Raw genomic sequence first — 24,553 nt, 5'->3', positions numbered from 1 at the left:
TTCTGCAATGGTTGCAGAAGGTGGTAGATACAGCGCTCTCCGAGTTCTGCTCAGTTCCGACTTAAATTGGGACAAAGCTGCTGGGAGGGTGGGGCAGAGACTAAGGAACAGTTACAAGATGCATAGGGACTGTCTAAAAAACCGTGTTGGAGTTTTGCTGAATGGGGTCCTTAGCAGATAGGTTCGATAAAGGTGACTCACTTCAAGATCTGACAGTGGTACGGATATGATCCAATAGTGGCTGTAATCATTAAAAGACGTCTCAGTAGGATCCAACGCAAGTATGTGGTGGAACGGAGAGACTTGACTACAAACCACAGACTGAACATCTACCAAAAAGCGTAACACTACACATCTGTAAAGCCAATGTATTGGTCATAGGATTTAGTACATTTTTTATGACTTCAATCTAGCGCTGCATTTTTTAAAGTGATTCCTCACGTAGCACACCATAAACTGTATGTGATCAGTGTCAATCAACCATCATCCTTCCATAGCTATAACCCAGTGGATATATTGCATCGAGATAGAATGAGTTACAAATACTGTTTGTCAGTATGAGAAATATTTAGTGGCGTCATAATGGACTTATAAATATCTGCTTGATATCATGTTTTCTAAATGCGGCGAGAAAGGTATTTTTATTACACGTTTACACGGCCGGGGGCGAGCACCTTCGCTTTCGGTCTGTTAGTACATACCTCAGCGATCACTGTCTGTATTCAATGTCGCGGTATTTGTGTGGAAGACCACTTCATTCGGAAGCAATACCGTACCTCGATTTATAAAGCTTGTATAGTTTTTAACATGGACACCATTAGTGATACTCGCGTAGAACCAAGACACCTTTTCATTATGTTCAGTCGTAAGAATGATATAGATAATGATATTTTCAGAGCCATATTCGTCAGAAGGAGGTATCTGCGATACTTCGGTCTTTGTCAAATGTCGCCATATTGGCGCTACCAACGTAACATTTAATTGTAATTACGCAGATAAGTATGTGGCTGCTTTCGACCTATTCTGCCTAGCGTGCTGGTGTGTGACAGAGGCAACCGGTGGCCGGAAGTAACTGACATTTCCGGCTTACGGCGGGAGCCATTGCTGGGACGCCCGAACTGGTTGTTGCCCTCTAAATGGGTGAACAGCGAACTAATACTTAGTATGTATTGTGCAGCTTTCGTGATCGCGTGTGTTTTAGGAGTATTCTGCGTGGGAAATTGAGAAGATTAAATACGGCTGAGTGTTTGCGCTGGACAATTGTTTCCTTCAAGTAAATTTACCAGTTGACTCCTTGTACTCCCATTCTACATGTTTCTCAACTTTATTTGTTTGAGAGAACATCGGTTGTAACGTGTGTTGTTTTGCAAGATGGTGAAATTTCAGTGGAAGAGACCTGTATTGGTTCTCCAGACATGAGAAATATATCTAATTATGAGTATTAAAACCTTAGTTGAGTTTGTAAAGTACAAGAATGATGTGAAATCTGTTATATCATTGACACTGGTATTCGTTAAAAAATCGAGTGGAACTACCAGTTTCCTCTAATTTCGAATTTTCACGTAAATATCTTCGCAGATGAGATAAGTTCCTGTGTATTCATAGTTACTTAATGGTTTGAGGCATGTCGCTCGTAATGACCTCGCTTAAGTTTTGGCTCTCTAGAGATATAGTTTCCACTCTTCGAAATTATTCTGCGCAAGCAATCTGTAGCATATTGCTGTGTGGTTTATATAGAAAACAGTCGTGCAAATGGTGTGATATTCGGGAAACCATGTGAAAATACATGAAATTCTGGAAATTTTTATATGCTACTCCACGATTTCAGCATAAAAAGGTCACAAATACGGTCGTTTTGGCGTGTATAATCAGATATTGTAGCTGATATCGCTTTCGAGATCGGTAAATTAACTCGCGCTTCTCACTCATTGAGCTCAGAAAGTAAATATTCTTGTGATACCAAAGTCTGGAGATGATCGCATAAACCACAGCAGCAAGCAGGCCAGGCTGGAAACAGTACTGTTAGCTGCCACGTTTGTGCCGAGGGAACCAGCCCAGCACTTCTAGACCAGTTCAGAGGGGACTGCAGTAGTGGAGCTAGAAGAGTTCCAGTGCATTTCGTTATTAGTGCAGGTTGCCTACATCAGGGGAAGGTATGCACTCAGGGGCAAACCTATTGTTCTCCTTTGATTGACTGGTACTTAACCTATTGCTACATCTACATCTACATGATTACTCTGCAATTCACATTTAAGTGCTTGGCAGAGGGTTCATCGAACCACAATCATACTATCTCTCTACCATTCCACTCCCGAACAGCGCACGGGAAAAACGAACACCCAAACCTTTCTGTTCGAGCTCTGATTTCTCTTATTTTATTTTGATGATCATTCCTACCTATGTAGGTTGGGCTCAACAAAATATTTTCTCATTCGGAAGTGAAAGTTGGTGACTGAAATTTGGTAAATAGATCTCGCCGCGACGGAAAACGTCTTTGCTTTAATGACTTCCATCCCAACTCGTGTATCATATCTACCACACTCTCTCCTCTATTACATGATAATACAAAATGAGCTGCCCTTTTTTGCACACTTTCGACGTCCTCCGTCAATCCCACGTGGTAAGGATCCCACACCGCGCAGCAATATTCTAACAGAGGACGAACGAGTAAAGTGTAAGCTGTCTCTTTAGTGGACTTGTTGCATCTTATAAGTGTCCTGCCAAAGAAACGCAACCTTTGCCTCGCCTTCCCCACAAAATTATCTATATGGTCTTTCCAACTGAAGTTGTTCGTGATTTTAACACCCAGGTACTTCGTTGAATTGACAGCCTTGAGAATTGTACTACATATCGAGTAATCGAATTCCAACGGATTTCTTTTGGAACTCATGAGGATCATCTCACACTTTTCGTTATTTAGCGTCAACTGCCACCTGACACACCATACAGCAATCTTTTCTAAATCGCTTTATAACTGATACTGCTCTTCGGATGACCTTACTAGACGGTAAATTACAGCATCATCTGCGAACAACCTAAGAGAACTGCTCAGATTGTCACCCAGGTCATTTATATAGATCAGGAACAGCAGAGGTCCGAGGACGCTTCCCTGGGAACACGTGATGTCACTTCAGTTTTGCTCGATGATTTGCCGTCTATTACTATGAACTGCGACCTTCCTGACAGGAAGTCACGAATCCAGTCGCACAACTGAGACGATACCCCATAGGCCCGCAGCTTGATTAGAAATCGCTTGTGAGGAACGGTGTCAAAAGCTTTCCGGAAATCTAGAAATACGGAATCAACTTGAGATCCCCTGTCGATAGCAAGCATTACATCGTGCGAATAAAGAGCTAGCTGCGTTGCACGAGAACGATGTTTTCTGAAACCATGCTGATTACGTATCAATAGATCGTTCCCTTCGAGGTGATTGCTCTCCTTTGATTGACAGGTCCTTAACCTATTGTTCTGTTAAGTGGTTTTCGATGTCACCCCCATTTCCTTCTGATTGACAGGCTCTTATCCTATTGTCCGCCCCCCCCCCCCCCAACCCTTAGGTTAGTTAGGTTTAAGTAGTTCTAAGTTCTAGGTGACTGATGACCTCAGATGTTAAGTCCCATAGTGCTCAGAGCCAGTTTAACCATTTTTTTAAAAATTTATCAGCTAAAACAAAATTTACTAATACAGATAATAAGAGCGAATTAATGTCTGCATTGAAATAAACAATAAGTTATTTTAGTCTGAATTAGTCTTATTATTCAGAATTAAACTAAAACTACAGACCTGGAGTCCTTAAATATGTCATTACAGAAGAAAGAAAAGAAATCAGGCGAAGTGCAAGAAGGACTCTTAGTCAGCCTGCCTTGTTTTTTACATAATAAAGTCTAACCTACCCCATCGACTTCAACACATTGAGTCCAATGACACACATACTATTTCATTACATTGTTTAAAGAATGGATATAATTTAATGTGTTACATAGTTTATTTGTTATTCACACAGTGTTTCTTACGATGCTACCTTCTTATGTATACAATAATATTCTATTTTTATTGTATTTATCCACCCACCCACACACACACACCCACACACACAAACACACACACACACACACACACACACACACACACACACACATGCACGCGCACACACACACACACACACACGCACGCACACACACACACACACACACACACACACACACACACACACATGAGGTGCTGAAAATTTCAAGTTACACTGTGTGAACAAAAGTATCCGGACACCAGCTGAAAATGACTTACAAGTTCGTGGCGCCCTCCATCGGTAATGGAATTCAATATGGTGTTGGCCCACCCTTAGCCTTGATTACAGCATCCACTCTCGCAGGCATACGTTCAATCACGTGCTGGAAGGGCTCTTGAGGAATGGCAGCCCATTCATCACTGAGTGCAGCACTGAGAAGAGGTATCGATGTCGCTCAGTGAGGCCTGGCACGAAGTCGGCGTCCCAAAACATCCTAAAGGTGTTCTACAGGATTCAGGACATGACTCTGTGCAGGCCAGTCCATTACAGGGATGTTATTGTCGTGTAACCACTCCGCCACAGGCTGTGCATTATGAACAGGGGCTCGACTTTGTTGAAAGATCGAATTGCCGTCCCCGAATTGCTCTTCAACAGTGGGAAGCAAGAAGGTGCTTGAAACATCAGTGTTCGCCTGTCTTATCATAGTGCCACGCAAAACAACAAGGGGTGCAAGCTCCCTCTATGAAAAATACGACCACACCATAACACCATCGCCTCCGAATTTTACTGTTGGAATATCACACACTGCCAGATGACCTTCACCGGAAATTCGCCATACCCACACCCTGCCATCGGATCGCCACATTGTGTACCGTGATTCATCAATCCAAACAAGGTTTTTCCACTGTTCATAGTCCAATGTTTATGCTCCTTACAACAAGCGAGACGCCGTTTGGCATTTACCGGCGTGATGTGTGGCTTACGGGCAGCTGCTCGATCATGAAATCCAAGTTTTCGCACCTGCCACCTAACTATCATAGTACGTGCCGTGGATCCTGATGCAGTTTAGAATTCCTGTGTGGTGGTTTGGATAGATGTCAGCCTATAACACATTACAACCCTCTTCAACTGTCGGCTGTCTCTATCAGTCAACAGACCTGGTCAGCCAGTGCACTCTTGTGCTGTACGTGTCCTTTCACGTTTTGACTTCACTATCACATCGGAAACATTGGACCTAGGGATGTTGAGGAGTGTGGAAATCTCGGGTACAGACGTATGACAAAAGTGACACCCAATCACGTGACCACGTTTGAAGTCCATGAGTTCTGCAGGGCGCCCAATTCTGCTTTCTCACGATGTCTAATGACTACTCAGGTCGCTGATACAGAGTACCTGGCAGTAGGTGGCAGCACAATGCACCTACTATGAAAAATGTATGTTTTTGTGGGTGTCCGGATACTTTTGATCACATAGTGTCCATCAGTTAACAACATATCAGCAATGGATTGTCTCATGCTTACATTAACCTTATGTATGTATATACATATATCAGGTAGGTTATTGGCTGGATATTAGTATTCCTCAGTGAACAGCAGACTGTATAATAATGCCATGGGCCTAGGGCCTCCCATCAGGTAGACCGGTCGCCTGGTGCAAATACTGTAAGTTGATGCCACTTCGGGCGGTGACTTGCGTGTCGATGGGGACGAGGTGATGATGATGAGGACAACATAACATTCAGTCCCTGAGCAGAGAAACTCTCTCACCCATCTGGGAATCGAACCTGTGCCCCTTTGCATGGCATTCCGTCGCCGTGGTCACTCAGCTATCAGGGCAGACACAGCAGTCTGTAAGGTGAAAATATGTGTACATATCTAAAAGGTTTAGGCAAACATCTATCTCAACATCTAGCTATAAACGAGATGAAATCGATGCAGGTTGGCTATGATATGTCTGAGTTTCCAGTCACGGGAATAACTGTCAGGGTATTTACATACCCTAGACCGGCTGCAGTGCATTATCAGAGCCCACAGTTGACAACTGTACTACTGTGAGTCACGCAGCAACTAGCACTTCGGGCAGTGGGGTGGAGGGTGCAACGTTTACTGTGATGTCATGTGACAGCTGATGCAGTGAAGCGATGTCAGTGTGAACCATTTAGTCAAGTCTTAACTGGTTCAGGGGAGAGTTGGCTGGCTGATGGTCCTAAACATCAGCCTGTTCCCTGACCCAAGGTGCTGTGGTGCAAGCTGCCTGGCTCCAGAGTTGTGCAGAAACTTATGGTCCCACCAGCACAGTACACACAGACATGGGTGGAGGCAGTGTGGGGGTGGTGGCACAGGGGCAAGGGGAAGCATGGACCTTTTCCCTCGCCGAGTGTGATTTTAAATAAAGACACACTTGTTCCTACTATGCAGTACACTGTTCAGATTTCGTCTTACAATGTCATATATTCAAAATGCTCTGACCAAATATAAATAAGTATTTAAACAAGGGCAGTTGCTTGATTTAGGACCAGCAGGATGCAATTAAACAGTGACCTAGCAGCTATAAATAGCCCTTCATGTCTGTACAGGCAAGCTGCCTCCCTTTGTCCTGTCATCTCAGATTCTGACATCATAGAAGAACTAACGTCATACTAAGGCTATGCCAGTATCCCAGATCTATCATCTTGCTTTCTGATGTTATAGAGCTGCGCCAGTATGCCCTGGTCACCGTGTAGGACCACCATCTTGTATTCCAGGTCAGCCATTTTGGATTCTGATGTTATATTAAGGCTGTGCCAGTATCCCAGGTCTCAGATTCTAATGTAATAGAGCCAGCATGCCCAGGTCGTCATATTCGATCGCCATATTGGATTTTTGAATTTCTCACCAATTCATATTTAGGATAACAGTCCTGCTTACACAGTAGTAGGGGAAAACTGAACCAGAATTTGAATTTTCCACCGAACTTTGAATTTCCCACAATTTTATGCGTGGAGCAATTTGCCTTAGTCAGTGGGGGGAGGGGTGGGTAAATCCTACGACTCATGGATGACGTCATGACACGTCATTGGTGACACACTTTTCACCAGAACCCTCTTTGCCTACCTACTGACACATGCCACTGATTCAGCTGTTGGTGACACCGACCTCGAGTGTCTTAACTGTTGCGTTGGCGTCCTCTGATGTTTAATACCAAAGCAGCTCGTTATTGTCTCGTAATTTTGCAACACGTGGCGGTGGATGACCTCTTGACTTCTACATCTTTCTTCTTCTTGCTTCACTTCAGCTGTACACTAAAAAGGACTGCTCTGCCTGTTCACTGAACCTGACCTACTTTGAAAGCTCAAACTGATTCATCATAAGACGGAGTTTGCTAGTTCTCCTAAGAGAAAATCCCATCTTCCATACTCTAAGGCACCTTACTCCTTAGTAAATGTATTCAGCCAGGTATCGAAACCTGGAACCCCCATCTGGCATCACTTTTAGACGTAATAAGCCTATGTGGATCGCAACATACTTACTCGGAAAGTCTTGTTAGTATCAGAGGTGACCCAAGATTTGAGATAATCCATTTCTCGGTACACGAGCGGCTGCATACAGGTGTGAAGCGGTGACAGGGTCAAGCTGACATTTATCGGGTCTCTGTGGCTGGAGTCAGTACAGAATGACTCGGATGTTATGCTAAGGAGATAGGTATGGTGATGAGAAGTTAATGAGACCCTGGGGTGGCCTACTGGTCTGATTTTTATTGGTTCTTCAGATGTTCGCAATGAAGGTGCTGAAGAGCATAGTTACTCGTTTATAAAAACGCAGACGAGGCTTTCTAAATTCTCCAGTCAATGACCTGAACAGTAATGTAGAGTAGTACAGACCACAAACCATGGAAGTGGCAGATTCTATTGCTCTAACTGACCCTTACGTTCAAGTAATCGTCATATACAGACATAGCTACATGTGATAAATGTATAATGAATACCAAAAACCCTAATCCAGAGGTACAATTAGGCAAGCTTTGCGTCTACTTCTAAGTGTACAAGTCTAAACATTCATGGTGGTGTCTGTTTGTTCTATATCGTGTCTCCCTACCACTTTCGAGCAACGACGCTTTGAGCGTGTTTTTTTAGGGAATTGACTAGTTTGAACCTGGGACCTGTTGCTGGTAAGGAGACGCCAGACCACACATGACATGTAGAATTCAGAAGAGTTCAGTGAGACTAGCGATGATATAACCAAATACTTAATGATTTCAGCGTCAGCTCCACTGCAGTCCCTGTAAAAGAATCTTAATACTAACTAAATTTAGTGGAAGGGGTTCAAGGCTTTTCTATTTTTAGTTAGCTGGTAAAATAACGTCGAAAAAGCAGTTAAGTTTACCACTGGAAATTTTATTCTACTCACAAAACATCGTTTATAAATTTCACTATTGATAAAAAGAAATGTTTTAATACAGGATGGTAAAAACCAACTGCGAGCAACAAAAATGTGAACGAATATTCCCTGAATGGGTTTCCAAGTTCTACAATGGATCGAAGGATGACCTATGCCATATCAAATCTATAATCTAGGTTTAAATTAAGTTTCACAAGAGAGAAAACTATCAAAATGGTCTACCGTGACCCTCAATTATCTTTAATTACTTATCTAACTTGTCGTAAATTACAGTGGCTTCTCAATAATTATGTTGTTGTTGTTGTCTTCAGTCCTGAGACTGGTTTGATGCAGCTCTCCATGCTACTCTATCCTGTGCAAGCTGCTTCATCTCCCAGTACCTACTGCAACCTACATCCTTCTGAATCTGCTTAGTGTACTCATCTCTCGGTCTCCCTCTACGATTTTTATCCTCCACGCTGCCCTCCAATGCTAAATTTGTGATCCCTTGATGCCTCAAAACATGTCCTACCAACCGATCCCTTCTTCTAGTCAAGTTGTGCCACAAACTTCTCTTCTCCCCAATCCTATTCAATACCTCCTCATTAGTTACGTGATCTATCCACCTTATCTTCAGTATTCTTCTGTAGCACCACATTTCGAAAGCTTCTATTCTCTTCTTGTCCAAACTAGTTATCGTCCATGTTTCACTTCCATACATGGCTACACTCCAAACAAATACTTTCAGAAACGACTTCCTGATACATAAATCTATATTCGATGTTAACAAATTTCTCTTCTTCAGAAACGCTTTCCTTGCCATTGCCAGTCTACATTTTATATCCTCTCTACTTCGACCATCATCAGTTATTTTACTTCCTAAATAGCAAAACTCCTTTACTACTTTAAGTGTCTCATTTCCTAATCTAATTCCCTCAGCATCACCCGATTTAATTTGACTACATTCCATTATCCTCGTTTTGCTTTTGTTAATGTTCATCTTATATCCTCCTTTCAAGACACTGTCCATTCCGTTCAACTGCTCTTCCAAGTCCTTTGCCGTCTCTGACAGAATTACAATGTCATCGGCGAACCTCAAAGTTTTTACTTCGTCTCCATGAATTTTAATACCTACTCCAAATTTTTCTTTTGTTTCCTTTACTGCTTGCTCAATATACAGATTGAATAACATCGGGGAGAGGCTACAACCCTGTCTCACTCCTTTCCCAACCACTGCTTCCCTTTCATGCCCCTCGACTCTTATTACTGCCATCTGGTTTCTGTACAAATTATAAATAGCCTTTCGCTCCCTGTATTTTACCCCTGCCACCTTTAGAATTTGAAAAAGAGTATTCCAGTCAACATTGTCAAAAGCTTTCTCTAAGTCTACAAATGCTAGAAACGTAGGTTTGCCTTTTCTTAATCTTTCTTCTAAGATAAGTCGTAAGGTCAGTATTGCCTCACGTGTTCCAACATTTCGACGGAATCCAAACTGATCCTCCCCGAGGTCCGCATCTACCAGTTTTTCCATTCGTCTGTACAGAATTCGCGTTAGTATTTTGCAGCCGTGGCTTATTAAACTGATAGTTCGGTAATTTTCACATCTGTCAGCACCTGCTTTCTTTGGGATTGGAATTATTATATTCTTCTTGAAGTCTGAGGGTATTTCGCCTGTCTCATACATCTTGCTCACCAGCTGGTAGAGTTTTGTCATGACTGGCTCTCCCAAGGCCGTCAGTAGTTCTAATGGAATGTTGTCTACTCCGGGGGCCTTGTTTCGACTCAGGTCTTTCAGTGCTCTGTCAAACTCTTCACGCAGTATCGTATCTCCCATTTCGTCATCATCTACATCCTCTTCTATTTCCATAATATTGTCCTCAAGTACATCGCCCTTGTATAAACCTTCTATATACTCCTTCCACCTTTCTGCCTTCCCTTCTTTGCTTAGAACTGGGCTGCCATCTGAGCTCTTGATATTCATGGAAGTGGTTCTCTTTTCTCCAAAGGTCTCTTTAATTTTCCTGTAGGCAGTATCAATGTTACCCCTAGTGAGATAAGCTTCTACATCCTTACATTTGTCCTCTAGCAATCCCTGTTTAGCCATTTTGCACTTCCTGTCGATCTCATTTTTGAGACATTTGTATTCCTTTTTGCCTGCTTCATTTACTGCATTTTTATATTTTCTCCTTTCATCAATTAAATTCAATATTTCTTCTGTTACCCAAGGATTTCTTGCAGCCCTCGTCTTTGTACCTACTTTATCCTCTGCTGCCTTCACTACTACATCCCTCAGAGCTACCCATTCTTCTTCTACTGTATTTCTTTCCCCTATTCCTGTCAATTGTTCCCTTATGCTCTCTCTGAAACTCTGTACAACCTCTGGTTCTTTCAGTTTATCCAGGTCCCATCTCCTTAATTTCCCACATTTTTGCAGTTTCTTCAGTTTTAATCTACAGGTCATAACCAATAGATTGTAGTCAGAGTCCACATCTGCCCCTGGAAATGTCTTACAACTTAAAACCTGGTTCCTAAATCTCTGTTTTACCATTATATAATCTATCTGATACCTTTTAGTATCTCCAGGTTTCTTCCACGTATACAACCTTCTTTCATGATTCTTAAACCAAGTGTTAGCTATGATTAAGTTGTGCTCTGTGCAGAATTCTACTAGGCGGCTTCCTCTTTCATTTCTTAGCCCCAATCCATATTCACCTACTATGTTTCCTTCTCTCCCTTTTCCTACACTCGAATTCCAGTCACCCATTACTATTAAATTTTCGTCTCCCTTCACTATCTGAATAATTTCTTTTATTTCATCGTACATTTCTTCAATTTCTTCATCATCTGCAGAGCTAGTTGGCATATAAACTTGTACTACTGTAGTAGATGTGGGCTTTGTATCTATCTTGGCCACAATAATGCGTTCACTATGCTGTTTGTAGTAGCTTACCCGCATTCCTATTTTCCTATTCATTATTAAACCTACTCCTGCATTACCCCTATTTGATTTTGTGTTTATAACCCTGTAGTCACCTGACCAGAAGTCTTGTTCCTCCTGCCACCGAACTTCACTAATTCCCACTATATCTAACTTTAACCTATCCATTTCCCTTTTTAAATTTTCTAACCTACCTGCCCGATTAAGGGATCTGACATTCCACGCTCCGATCCGAAGAACGCCAGTTTTCTTCCTCCTGATAACGACATCCTCCTGAGTAGTCCCCGCCCGGAGATCCGAATGGGGGACTATTTTACCTCCGGAATATTTTACCCAAGAGGATGCCATCATCATTTAATCGTACAGTAAAGCTGCATGTCCTCGGGAAAAATTACGGCTGTAGTTTCCCCTTGCTTTCAGCCGTTCGCAGTACCAGCACAGCAAGGCCGTTTTGGTTAATGTTGCAAGGCCAGATCAGTCAATCATCCAGACTGTTGCCCCTGCAACTACTGAAAAGGCTGCTGCCCCTCTTCAGGAACCACACGTTTGTCTGGCCTCTCAACAGATACCCCTCCGTTGTGGTTGCACCTACGGTACGGCCATCTGTATCGCTGAATCACGCAAGCCTCCCCACCAACGGCAAGATCCATGGTTCATGGGGGGGTCAATAATTATATAACAGAGAAATCATCGCGTTTCAGATTTTTACTTCAAGTGGCAAATGTGAACACCATGAGCTTTAATTTACGATCGACACTAGTATTACGCAAAAAGGGGGTGTAACAGATGAGACTTCTGCAGTTCTGAGTGAAGCTTTATGCGCTGTTATGCGGCATCGCGTGCGTTCATTACCTTGTCGGCGTTCGTCAGGGGGGCGGCGGCCGGCGAAGCTCCGTCCAGCTCGCCCTCTCGGAAGCAACTCTCCTCTAACTTCTCCTTACTACAATTTACCGAAGTTGGTTTAATAAAACTATCTGATGTGTTTTCATCTGACCAATCAGGGTCTCAATGTTTACCTTAAGCTCCGCCTACAAAAATTCTGTCTATCCAATGAGAAACGTTATACTTTTTGTGGTGGGGCAATGTTTTTAAACTTTGCAACGTAACAGAGACGCGAAAAAGTCCCACGCTAAAACTTGCGGGTGGTCGTGGCCCTTTTTGTGTTATCGTAAGATCTATACTGTTTTTCTGGAGGGCTCTAGCTTATAACATGGGCTGGGGGGTGGTCCTTGACGTAACAGAGACGCGAAAAAATCTCACGCTAAAACTTGTGGGTTGTGTAGCCCTAGTGGTTAGCTGGCGACGTGGGTGTCCAGTCCGTCCCTTATCGTAGGGCCTTCTAGCTTAACATGGTTCTGCTCTCGGCTTCTGTCCTCGTTTCTCCCCTCGGAACTGCGCCGGTCTCACGGTGGGAAGGTACGACATGCATTTAGGCAGTCTTGTGTTAGTCTGTGGTATTCCATTTGCTCACTCGTTACTCGTATTACTTTGGTTAGTTTAATGTCACGATTTATTCGGAGCTATGTGACATACTACTGGATTTGCTTATCATGTCAGGGTTTTCATGGAAGGTGTTGGATTTGCCTGACACCTTACACAAGCTTATCAGAAGATTATGCTCACTCACGTAACATACCGATCATTCAATGCTGGTAGAACTCTTCTGGTCGCTGCCGCTTTACTGCTCGCTGAACTCTGCCTTACTCTACGTTTGAGAGACTTTGTATACAGCATTTGGGGCTGTTTGTTTACAAATGGGATTTTATTTCCAATTCACAATCAGTGACCGTGAAATGATCTGTTTCTACATCTACATCTACGTGATTATTCTGCTATTCACAATAAAGTGCCTGGAAGAGGGTTCAAATAACCACCTTCAGCCGCGCGGGATAGGCCGAGCGGTTTGGGCGCTGAAGTCATAGACTGTGCGGCTGGTACCGGCGGAGGATCGAGTCCTCCCTCGGGCATGGGTGTGTGTGTTTGTCCTTAGGATATTTTAGGTTAAGTAGTGTGTAAGCTTAGGGACTGATGACCTTAGTAGTTAAGTCCCATAAGATTTCACGCACATTTGAATATTTTTTTTGAACCACCTTCATGCTGTCTCTCTACCGTTCCACTCTCGAACGGCACGTGGGAAAAACGAGCACTTAAATTTCTCTGTGCGAGCCCTGATTTCTCTTATTTTATCGTGATGATCATTTCTTCCTATGTAGGTGGGTGCCAACAGAATATTTTCGCAATCGGAGGAGAAAACTGGTGATTGAAATTTCAAGAGAAGATCCCGTCGCAACGAGAAACGCCTTTGTTTTAATGATTGCCACTCCATTTCACGTATGATGTCTGTGACACTGTCTGCCCTATTTAGCGATAATACAAAACGAGCTGCCTTCTTTGTACTTTTTCGATATCATCCATCAGTCCGACCTGATGCAGATCCCACACCGCACAGCAATACTCCAGAATAGGGAGGACAAGCGTAGTGTAAGCAGTAGACTTGTTGCACCTTCTAAATGTTCTGCCAGTGAATCGCAGTCTTTGGTTTGCTCTACCCACAATATTATCTATGTGATCGTTCCAATTTAGGTTGTTTGGTGTTGTAATCCCTAAGTATTTAGTTGAATTTACAGCATTTTGCATGTCGTTTTTATCATCTGATGACTTTACAAGACGGTAAATGACAGCAGCATCTGCAAACAATCTAAGACGGCTACTCAGATTGTCTCCTATGTCGTTAATATAGATCAGGAACCATAGAGGGCCTATAACACTTCCTTGGGGAACGCCGGATATTACTTCTGTTTTACTCGATGACTTTCCGTCTATTACTACGAACTGTGACCTTTCTGACAGGAAATAACGAATCCAGTCGCACAACTGAGGCGATACTCCGTAGGCACACAGTTTGGTTAGAAGACGCTTGTGAGGAACGGCGTCGAATGCCTTCTGGAAATTTAAAAATATAGAATCAATTTGACATCCCCTGTCGATAGCACTCATTACTTTATGACTATAAAGAGCTAGTTGTGTTTCACAAGAACGATATTTTCTGAATCCGTTCTGACTATGTGTCAGTAAATCGTTTTCTTCGAGGCACTTCATAATGTTCGAATGCAGTACATGTTCTAAAACCCTACTGCAAATCGACGTTAGTGATATAGGCCTATAATTCAGCTGATTACTCCTACTTCCAGTTTTGGGTATTGGTGTGACCTGAGCAATTTTCCAGTCTTTAGGTACGGATCTTTCTTTGAGCGAGTGGTTGTACATAATTGTTAAATATGGAGCTATTTTATTAGCATACTCTGAGAGGAACCTGACTGGTATACAATCTGGACCGGAGGCATTGCCTTTATTAAGTGATTTAAGCTGCTTTGTTACACCGAGGATATCTACTTCTATGTTTCTCATCTTGGCAGTTGTTCTTGACTGGAATTCAGGAATATTTACTTCATCTTCTTTGGTGAAAGCGTTTCGGACAACCGCCTTTAAAAACTCTGCTTTAGTGACACTGTCACCAGTGACTTCACCGTTGTTATCGCGCAGTGAAGTTATTGATTGCGTCTTGCACTGGTGTGTTTCATGTATGACCAGAATCTCTTTGGGTTTTCTACCAGATTTCGAGACAGAATTTCGTTGTGGAAATTATTAAAAGCATCTCGCATTGAAGTACGCGCTATATTTCGAACTTCTGTAAAACTTTGCCAATCTTGGGGATTTTGCGTTCTTTTAAATTTTGGCATGCTTTTTCTGTTGCTTCTCAATGTGTATGACCTCTTACTGGACTGACGAAAGCGTCCTGCACTGTACGAATCTACCTAAGTTACAAGGCTTATAGCTTACGTCCTTGCTTAGATGATTCTTCTTTTTTTCTGGCAATCCCTCATGAGTCGTCATTATAAATAGAATACTCGACCAAAAGTTTAAGAAGAGGCCCACATTTGTGTAACAATTCCCTTCAGATCTATATAGCGACTAACTGTCAAAACATTGCAACGTCACAATATGCGCGTAATGAAGATGTAAGTGTGCAGCCGGTCGTTGTGGCCGAGCTGTTCTAGGCGCTTCAGTCCGGAACCGCGCTGCTGCTACGGTCACAGGTTCGAATCCTGCCTCGGGCATTGATGTGTGCGATATCCTTAGGTTAGTTAATTTAAGTAGTTCTAGGTCTAGGGGACTGATGACCTCAGGTGTTAAGTCCCATAGTGCTTGGAGCTATTTGAACCACTGTTTTGGAAGTGTGCACTCACGAACTCCATCCCGTTGCAACCGTGCCGGCGTGCTATCACTGATAGCATAACTTCAGCAGAAATAATTCAGAGACACTGATACACAAACGCGCAGGAACATTAATACTACAAATAATACTGAGTTCGAAAGGATGACCGGGGAATAAAGTAGGAGAGGCGATGCACAGAGAATACATTATCACGTGCAGTGCATTTGCTGGGACGGATGTATTTAGCCGAGACACGGCATAAATCTGGTAGCCGCGCCCGTTAAACTCAAGCCACGCGACGCATCGATTCATTAGGCCGGCCGCTTCGTTACGGCCGAGCGACTTCCTAATGAGGTGGAAACTGCTGAGGGGTGGCGGCGCTGGGCGTGGCCTCCCGCACGCGGCAACCCGGGATTGGAGCCCGGACGGCCAATGGCAACCGAGAGGGGCGGTGCCATGGTCGCGTACGCGGTACGCCCCGCGGAGGCTGCGGAGCCAGTGCGGAAGCCGCGGGCGATGTGAGCGCATGGAGGCGGCGCGCAGCGCGTTCTCCATCGATGCCCTGATGGCGCGCGCCGACGCCGCGCCGCCCCCGCAGCCACAGCCGCCCCCGCAGGCGTCGGCGCCGCTGCCGCTGCAGCTCGGTCTGGGGTTGCCACTGGGGCTGCCTCTGCCACTGCAGCTGCCGCTGCTCTACGGCGCCTGGCTACCCGTGTCGGCGCCGCCACCTCCCCCGCAGCAGCCGCCCCCGCCGCCTCCCCCCTCGCACAGCCCACCGGCGCCGGCTCCCGCCCCTGCGTCTGTGCCAGCGTCTGCCGTTGACGGTACCTCCGTCGCAGGTCAGTCCCTAGGCTCGACAAAGAACGCCAAGCTTGTCCATTTTGGATACTGACTGTGTATTAATTGAATATAAATGGAGACAACCGCGACCAGTCAGTTATCAAATTGTTGTTTATTCCTGTACACTAGTTTTCGAGCCTTTCCCGATAGTAGGGAAGATGAATGGTCGACATCAGCTTATTGGGAAAATTCTAGCAAAGTGTCGCTCGTCTATAAACGAGATATCGTGTAGAACATTTACGTGGCTCATCTCGATTACTGTTTCGGATCCGTACTATGTCGGATTAAAGAAACACATCGAAATTTTTCAGAAGCGTTGTGCTGGATTTGTTACCGGTAGGTCCTTCCACACTGGAGTGCTACGAAAATGCTCCATGATCTCAAATGGATATCGCTGGAACTTAGACGACGTTCTTTTCGAGGAATACTGTTGGTTTAAAGTGCCGGCGTTTACGACTGACTGCAGAAATATTCTACAGCAGCCAACGTAGGCCGACATCTCGACCAAAGACAGAGACCGCAAAACAAGAAAATTATGGCTCATATGGAAGCATACAGACAGTCGTTTTTCCCTCGCTCCCTTTGCGAGTGAAACTGTATAGGAAATGACTAGCAGTGATACAAGTTACCCTCTAGGATGCGCCGTTTGGTGGCTTGCGGAGTAGACATGTAGGTATAGATTTCAGATGGATCGTGCAGGAGTTACGTATTTGTTACTGTAGCGAGTTGCTGGTCACTGGCTCTGTGACGAGAAAATGGGAAAGATTTTAATGTAGCGCCACGGGTGACAGTTACATGACTTGTTATATGCAAAAACGAATTTCCTTATTCACTGCGTCAGTATGGGCGGTATTGTTGTCTGGTGCAGGGACTGGCAGTTGACCCTCATGCCAGGCTGTGGTTCGCTGGATGAGTGTAGTTCATCCACAAAACACCTGTGCGAACGATTATCGACTACTGTTCGGCAGTCTGGGACCCATATCAGGGAGAATTAAAAGAAGAGATTTCAACAAAGAGCGACAAGTTTCGTCACGGGCTTGTTTAGTAAGTGCGAGAGCGTTACGGAAATGCCAAACAAACTGCTGTGGCCCCAGGTTAGGCGTTGCGTATCGCAGACACTTTTAATATCAAATTTCGTGAGTACGGTTCTGGGAAGGGTCGGGAAACATATTAATTCCTTCCACATGCGTCACGCGAAATTTGTGACAGTGACGAGAGAATCAGAAAATGAGCTAATACCGAGGTTTGTCCACAATCATTCTTCCCAGGCGGCATTCGTGAAAAGAACGGGGAAGAGCGGAACAAATAGTTATTGCCTACCACCAGTACCGATATAGGATACGATTGGCCGATTTTGTTCACGAGCCAATTGATGACGAGCAAGCACAGATGCACATATGACCACCCGCAGATTTTTGTGATTTTCGGTTTACGCACACGGTGCGGTACCCATACACCCGATTTTCGAGCCTTCCCCATTGCGTGAAAATGTCGCATGGTGGTGGAATAATCAGGAAGCATCACATTTTCCAGTTCTCGAGTACACTGACGCGGATCATTGCGCACTATTGCGTTTAAACGATTTTCTCCAAACTCCGTAGATATCACTGAACGTGGAGAGTCACTAATGTCAAAAGATCTTCCTTAAAACGAGAAAACCATTTTCTTGCCATGCTCTGTCGGATGGCACTATCCCCTCACTCGGCGCAAATGTTTCTGGGTGCCTCTGCTGTTCTCATCCCTGTATTAAACTCAGACAGAAGAAAATGTCGGAAACGTTCCGATTTCTCCGCTTGGCATTCTATTTTCTAGCGTCCACATCTCCACTCACGATCTCCAAATGACAAAATGATAATGTGTAAACTCAAACAGCAACAGTGAAGTACAAATCAAAAATGACAATCGATAAATAAACGCATTTTGCTTTTTCTTATTTATGGTACAACTGCACAGCTACTGCAATGAAATGAAGAATTACCACTAGGAAAAATAGAAAGAAAGAAAATGTCGTTATCTGAGGAATATTTCTCAAAAATAAGTTATACATTTATTAATAATGACCTTACAATTAGCTTTTGAGCTGAAAGAAGAATTAGGGGAATGAACATAATACACAGAATGGACGAAAAGCGAAAAATATGATCGACAGAAATTTGTAAAATGAAACCTACGGACGAAAAGATTCAGACAGTATATAAACAAAAGCAAAAACACTCTCCACATTTACACGTCTTAAACGGGAACGACACTATACCGTACACATAATCAGTAATCTTTCGAGTCAGTACCGCAATTAGACTGTTGTTTATTTACAGTGTTACATTTACACTTACACAATCATGATTTCGGCTTTTGATATTGTGTATTTTAATACGACAGTGAGACATCTTAGTCAATTTTTAACACTGAAAACACTTGGTAATGGCACTTTAAAAGCCGAAATCATGATTGTGTAAGTGTAAATGAAATACTGTAAATGTAAATGTAACACTGTAAATAAACAACTGTCTAATGGCGATACTGACTTTAAAGAAATATATTGTAACTGTGGCCCCACATTATGAAAAAATTAGTAATTTTTCAATTCTTCATAGAACAGAAAAGAGGAGTTACACGAAATTTATTGATTAGATGGAGATTAAGATACGTTCCAGTATCATTTTAAACAAATGAACCGCGTTTAGAAATAAAAAAATAAATATAATGCGAACTTAGACACGATTATTCTCGGTGCACAGATAAATTAGGAGAAAATACAGCCCGAAATTTTCTGATCAGTGAAGAAACTACTTTCATCTAATATAATAAAATGTTATCAGACAGTGTATGTCTGAGATAAAAATACATTGTACAGTTACATTACAGGTATGTCAAAACTAAATAATGTCGTAATCCACGATTACTGTTAAAAACGCCGTAAATGTGTGTAAATAGTGTTCGTACTGCCAAAATACAGGCTGTAACGCACATAAGTGCAGATATTTCTATCGCTGACTGAGGGCGGTGTTCTGAACAATCTTACATCAGTATTTAAGTCAGTTGCAAACTAAAAATTATAGCTATTACAAGTTGTGCGTTTTTAGGTTCGCTACTACCTCCAAGTATACGTGGCAAGAGCAAGTTCCCCTGGGCAGTCAGCCATATATTGAAGAGTGGATCCGCCAGGAGAACAGCCTTCAACTAGGGTTTCAAAATCAACTGACAACTTTCAGCTGTTGCGAAAGCCTGTACACGAGTGGATCGAGGGGAAGTCACGGTTTATTACTGTATTTAAGTTGCCTCACCCCCACTCTTAACGAACTACGGATACAGAAAACTTCAATAATAGTAAGATATATATATATATATAAATTGTGTCAATATGTTAATAATAGTAAAATGGAAATCCTGTGTGGCTAGGGCCTCCCGTCAGGTAGACCGTTCGCCTGGCGCAAGTCTTTCGAGTTGACGCCACTTCGGCGACTTGCGTGTCGATGGGGATGAAATGATGATGATAAGGACAACACAACACCCAGCCCCTGAGCGGAGAAAACCTCTGACCCAGCCGGGAATCGAACCCGGGCCGTCAGGTATGATTTTCCGTCGCGCTGACCACTCAGCTACCAGAGGCAGACATAATAATAATAATAATAGTAATTTTCTTACATACATTTTAGTACTTTTTTCATAGCTTTCAAAAAATTACAATTCGGAGACATATATAATTAGAAAAGCTATTATCCAAAAATTTGTGAAGTACTTGTGTCACTGCAATAATTTAAGAACTATAATAGCTACCAAAAGTCACAACTTCAACAATGTCCCAATTTAAACGGTATAAAAATGGAAGTGTGCATATGCGTACATCCTAATCAGTATTTCACGTAAAGCTACTATCGTAGGTACTAGTCTGATGATTGTGTGTATGTGAGCATGTAAATGTTTGGGAATGCTGTTGGATCTATGACTCATTTCCGCCTACATTCGGGAAACTAGTCTTTCTGTAATTTATTTTTGTTCTTAGTGGATCATCTTTTCCTTTGTGTCTCCCCTTACTCAATTTCCGGTGGATTGTCTGTCCTTCGTGTGGACTCACGAAACCTGCGCCATACGTGTTGTTAGTACCAGCTTCGATCAGCCTCGGCATTTTCGAGACTTAGTATTCGTGCTACTTGTTCTCCGAAAACTATCTGAAAATTTTGGGAATTAAAATGTTAGATTGCAGCACACATTTGAATAGTACATAAGGACGAGCTCGCAACATGAATATCGTTTTCTATACGGATGGATGATGTCGTCGCTTTGAAACTAGTTTGTGCCAGAAATCCTAAAATTCAAAGATTTACTGCAATGCGAGTGTGAGATTATTTGATTGTACGGAGTGTTCAAAAAGTCTCTGCGCAATGCCGTATGATTGTTTGCCACGCGTGCCGTATGCCGCAGTGAATATACCGAAATGAAACTCAGTGAAATACAAGTTATTAATTTATTGAATATTCAATTTTACTTACAAATTTTCACATTAAATGTTGAAAGTGTCTCCCCTGTTGTTGAATACACAATTCAATTCGTCTAATCATGTTTCCAAATGCAAGCTGTAACATTTCTTCTGTAACTGAAGCAGTGAAAGTGGATATTGCAGTTATCAATTCATCGATGGATTTTGCACGGTTTTTATAGACAGTTGCTTTCGCTGCACCCTAGAAGAAAAATTCAGCTGGTGTTAGGTCAGGCGATAGTGGAAGCCAAAGTCCCTGTGAAATTATGCGATCACCAAAAACATCAGCAAGCAGTGACATTGAAACGCGAGCTGTATGCGCGGTTGCACCATCTTGTTGAAAATAACCGTTCAGTATTTCACTTAGCACAAGTTGTCCTATGAATGGGTACAGAATATCACTGCAATATTGTTGTGCGTTTATTGTTTCGTTGAAAAATATGGGACCCACAATCCGACGTCTAGAAATTGCAATCCAAACTCCTATTGTCACAGAATGAAGTGATTCCTCACGAAAACACAATGGTTTTGCATACGAAAATTTTGCGAGTTCATGTACCCAGATGAATGAAACCACGCCTCATCAATGAAAAAAGGTTCATTAAGAGTATCTCTTCCATTTTGTTGACGAAATTTTTGAACCATTGACAATAATGCAGTCTCTTGCAATGATCAGTATTTTTCAGTTCTTGGGAAATGGGCCGTTCCGACACTAACATCGATTTCCTGGACGAATTTTCTTACTGACTTGTTCGGACTCATGGACATTTTGTCGCAAATATCGAGTAGTTTATCCTCAGACAAAACGCTAGGACTACCACTTCTCGGTGCATCTGTCACTGAACCCGTACTTCGAAATTTGTTAATCTAATCTCGCACAGTATCGCGATGTGGGAGTGTTGTCTCAGGGAAAACTGCATTAAATGTTTGATGAACTGAAGCTGTGTATTTACCGCCAGCTTTGAACACTTGTTCGACTAAAAACACACGTTCTTCATTGGTTAGCATTTTAACAGTGACAAAAATAAAACAAACCAACAAAGGAACTAAACTTAAACGTTCACGTCAACACGTAACGACACACACAAACGGCACTACTGACGCTGGCTGAGATATACGAAACGGTGGAATGTTGGGAAGTCCACGTGAAGGGGAGTAATCCAGGCAGGCGAAAAATCATACGGAAGGTGCGGCTAATAATCATACGGCACTGCGGAGAGACGTTTTGAACACCACGTAGGAACCCTTGCTGTTTGAAGCATCGTCGCGCCTCAGGCTAACGTCGCAGGGCGCCACGTTGTTGACCATTAGAGAGGAAGGCGTAGGCACCTTTGAGCCAAATTTAAAAATTATGCATTGCAGTGGAGATCAACTGTGGGGTTTTAAAAAGTGGTCCTTTTTGCGAAGCAGTGTTTAACGAAGTACTACCAGAAGAAAGCTGCCCAAATATTCTGTCAGATCTTGATAAGATTTCAAAACGGTGCGTACGTTGCCAGCTTGCTTTAAAATGTACGAAACTAAAATTTTTCGCTTCTCAAAACGAAAAAACGTCGTGTCTTATGACTGCAACATCAACGAGTCACAAATGGAATAATCCAACCAATACAGATGGCTCGATGTAACAATTTCTAGCGACGTGAAATGGAACGATCCCATAGGCTCAATCGTAGGTAAAGCAGATGACAGACTTCGGTTCATTGGTAGCGTACTAGGAAAATGCAACGAGTCTACAAAGGAGAGTGCTACAAGAAACGTGCTTTAACCCATCTTATAATATTGATCAAGTGTGTGGGATCCTTACCAAATAGTAACAACAGAGGAACGAAATTTGCACAAAGAAGGGCAGCACACATGTTTTTTGAGCCATGGGAGAGGGTCACGGAAACGCTAAAAAAAAAAAAAAAAAAAAAAAAAAACCTGAAGGACGGGTAGGTGAAGATACACGTAAACCATCTCGTGAAAGCCTAGTCTCAAGAACCATTTTAAGTGAGGAATCTAGGAATATACTGAAACCCTTTACGTACTGCTTCCCTAGCGACCGTGTAAGCAATATTATAGTAATTACAGCGCGCGAAGACACATTAAGTAATCATTCTTCCCGTGCTCCATACTCGAATGGAACGGGAAGAAGGACAAATAAGAGGTGCAAATGTAAAGTACTCTCCGAAATACACCGAGTATAAATGCCAAACATTGAGTATCTTTGTATTTGACACACGTTTGGACGAATACAAGAACTGGCATATTTTACAGTGGCAGTACTAATTCGCGATGTGGGTGCGCTTTCGAATGCTTTATGTACTTCAGTGTTTCAGTTATGTTGCATTACCACAAGCACGCCTGCAGACGAAATTTCATAATTTCGAAATTGATCGTGTAAATAAAATACCATTAACAAAACATCAAATGGCTCTGAGCACTATGGGACTTAAATGTGAGGTCATCAGTCCCCTAGAACTTAGAACTACTTAAAACTTACCAACCTAAGGGCATCACACACATCCATGCCCGAGGCAGGATTCGAACCTAAGACCGTAGCGGTCGTGCGGTTCCCGACTGAAGCGCCTAGAACCGCTCTGCCACACCGGCCGGCAACAAAACATCCGAGAAGATTACTCGAGAACAGCATATTAGGTACGACTGCTGTTTGTGAATGCACATAGTCACCCCAAAATATGATACTATAGGAGACAGTAAACAGAACATAGGAAGAACAACAAACTATTGAGTTTCAAAGTCAGTGGCAGTGGAGATTATTCTTACAGAGGAGATAGCAGCATTCCGGATTTTGGGGACCGAATCTTGTTGGAATTTACCGTTGTCGATAAATTACTGGGAATAGTGAAAGCCGCAAATTATCTAGGAGAACCAGCACAACAAGGACTGTATACATCTAGATGCAGGAAAGACAGATTCTAGCCTGGGGTTAACTAGGCGACTCCTAAGAGGATGTGCTCGTAAATCAACTACGAAAGAGATAACTTAGGAAAAAAGAACATCGTTCTATCGAATCTTGAGCACTGAGACAGTCGGCGAATATTATCTGAGAGGAGTTGGAGAAGATCGTCGGTCCGAGCCCAAGGGGTAGGGGTTGGAATCATCTCGCCAACCCTCCCTCCCATACCCCAAAGAGAATTTTACTAATAAAGTTGATATTTTTAGGTACGTCAGTTTCCAAATTTCTCAGATAACTTTCGGAGACTAATGTAGCGTGAAATCTGATACTCTCGAAACGTCACAGGTTCTAGAGAATTACAAGCTATATTTAACACAGGACTTACCTGGAGACTATCGCACGTGGATGAGCCTGCGGCCTGAGCGGCAACATTCCAGTCAGTGAAAGGTGTCTCCATCCATAGGTTGCCAACAACAAATGTGAGGGGATTCATGAGTCCACAGGCGGAATCAGCAAATCGTAGGATGTTGAGTAGGCAAGGCTGAAAGGGAAATAAAGGTCCTCCAATAATAATAAAAAACACTGATTTTCTCTAATATAGGCCGAAAATAAGTGTATAAGGGGTACTCGAATGAAAACGAGCCACATGGAAAAAAGTAAGTAAACTGTTTATTATTTCAAAATAGTCATCATAACTGTTAATAAATTTATCCCACTGTGAGGCAAGATGGTCAATGCCTTCACGGAGAAAATGTTAGCAGTTGTCCACGAACCACGATTTCATCCAGGTGTGCACATCTTTGCTCGGAGGAAATGTACAACCAC

The 24,553-nt window shown here is 42.8% G+C and overlaps 1 protein-coding gene across 1 annotated transcript in view; it reads left to right on the top strand.

Annotated features, from left to right (window-relative positions):
• The first annotated feature begins 16,020 nt into the window (after positions 1-16,020).
• The window catches only part of LOC126298204 (homeobox protein GBX-2-like), a 377,119-nt gene continuing 368,586 nt past the window's right edge, over positions 16,021-24,553 (top strand). The window contains exon 1 of the mRNA XM_049989509.1: positions 16,021-16,354. Within this exon, the coding sequence (XP_049845466.1) occupies positions 16,042-16,354 (313 nt within the window). The 5' untranslated portion in view covers positions 16,021-16,041. The remainder of the gene's footprint in view (positions 16,355-24,553) is intronic.

The sequence above is a fragment of the Schistocerca gregaria genome, chromosome X (assembly GCF_023897955.1).
Source record: "Schistocerca gregaria isolate iqSchGreg1 chromosome X, iqSchGreg1.2, whole genome shotgun sequence".
NCBI lineage: Eukaryota > Metazoa > Arthropoda > Insecta > Orthoptera > Acrididae > Schistocerca > Schistocerca gregaria.
The sequence above is the reverse complement of the archived record's forward strand: the minus strand, read 5'-3'. Positions and strand labels throughout refer to the sequence as shown.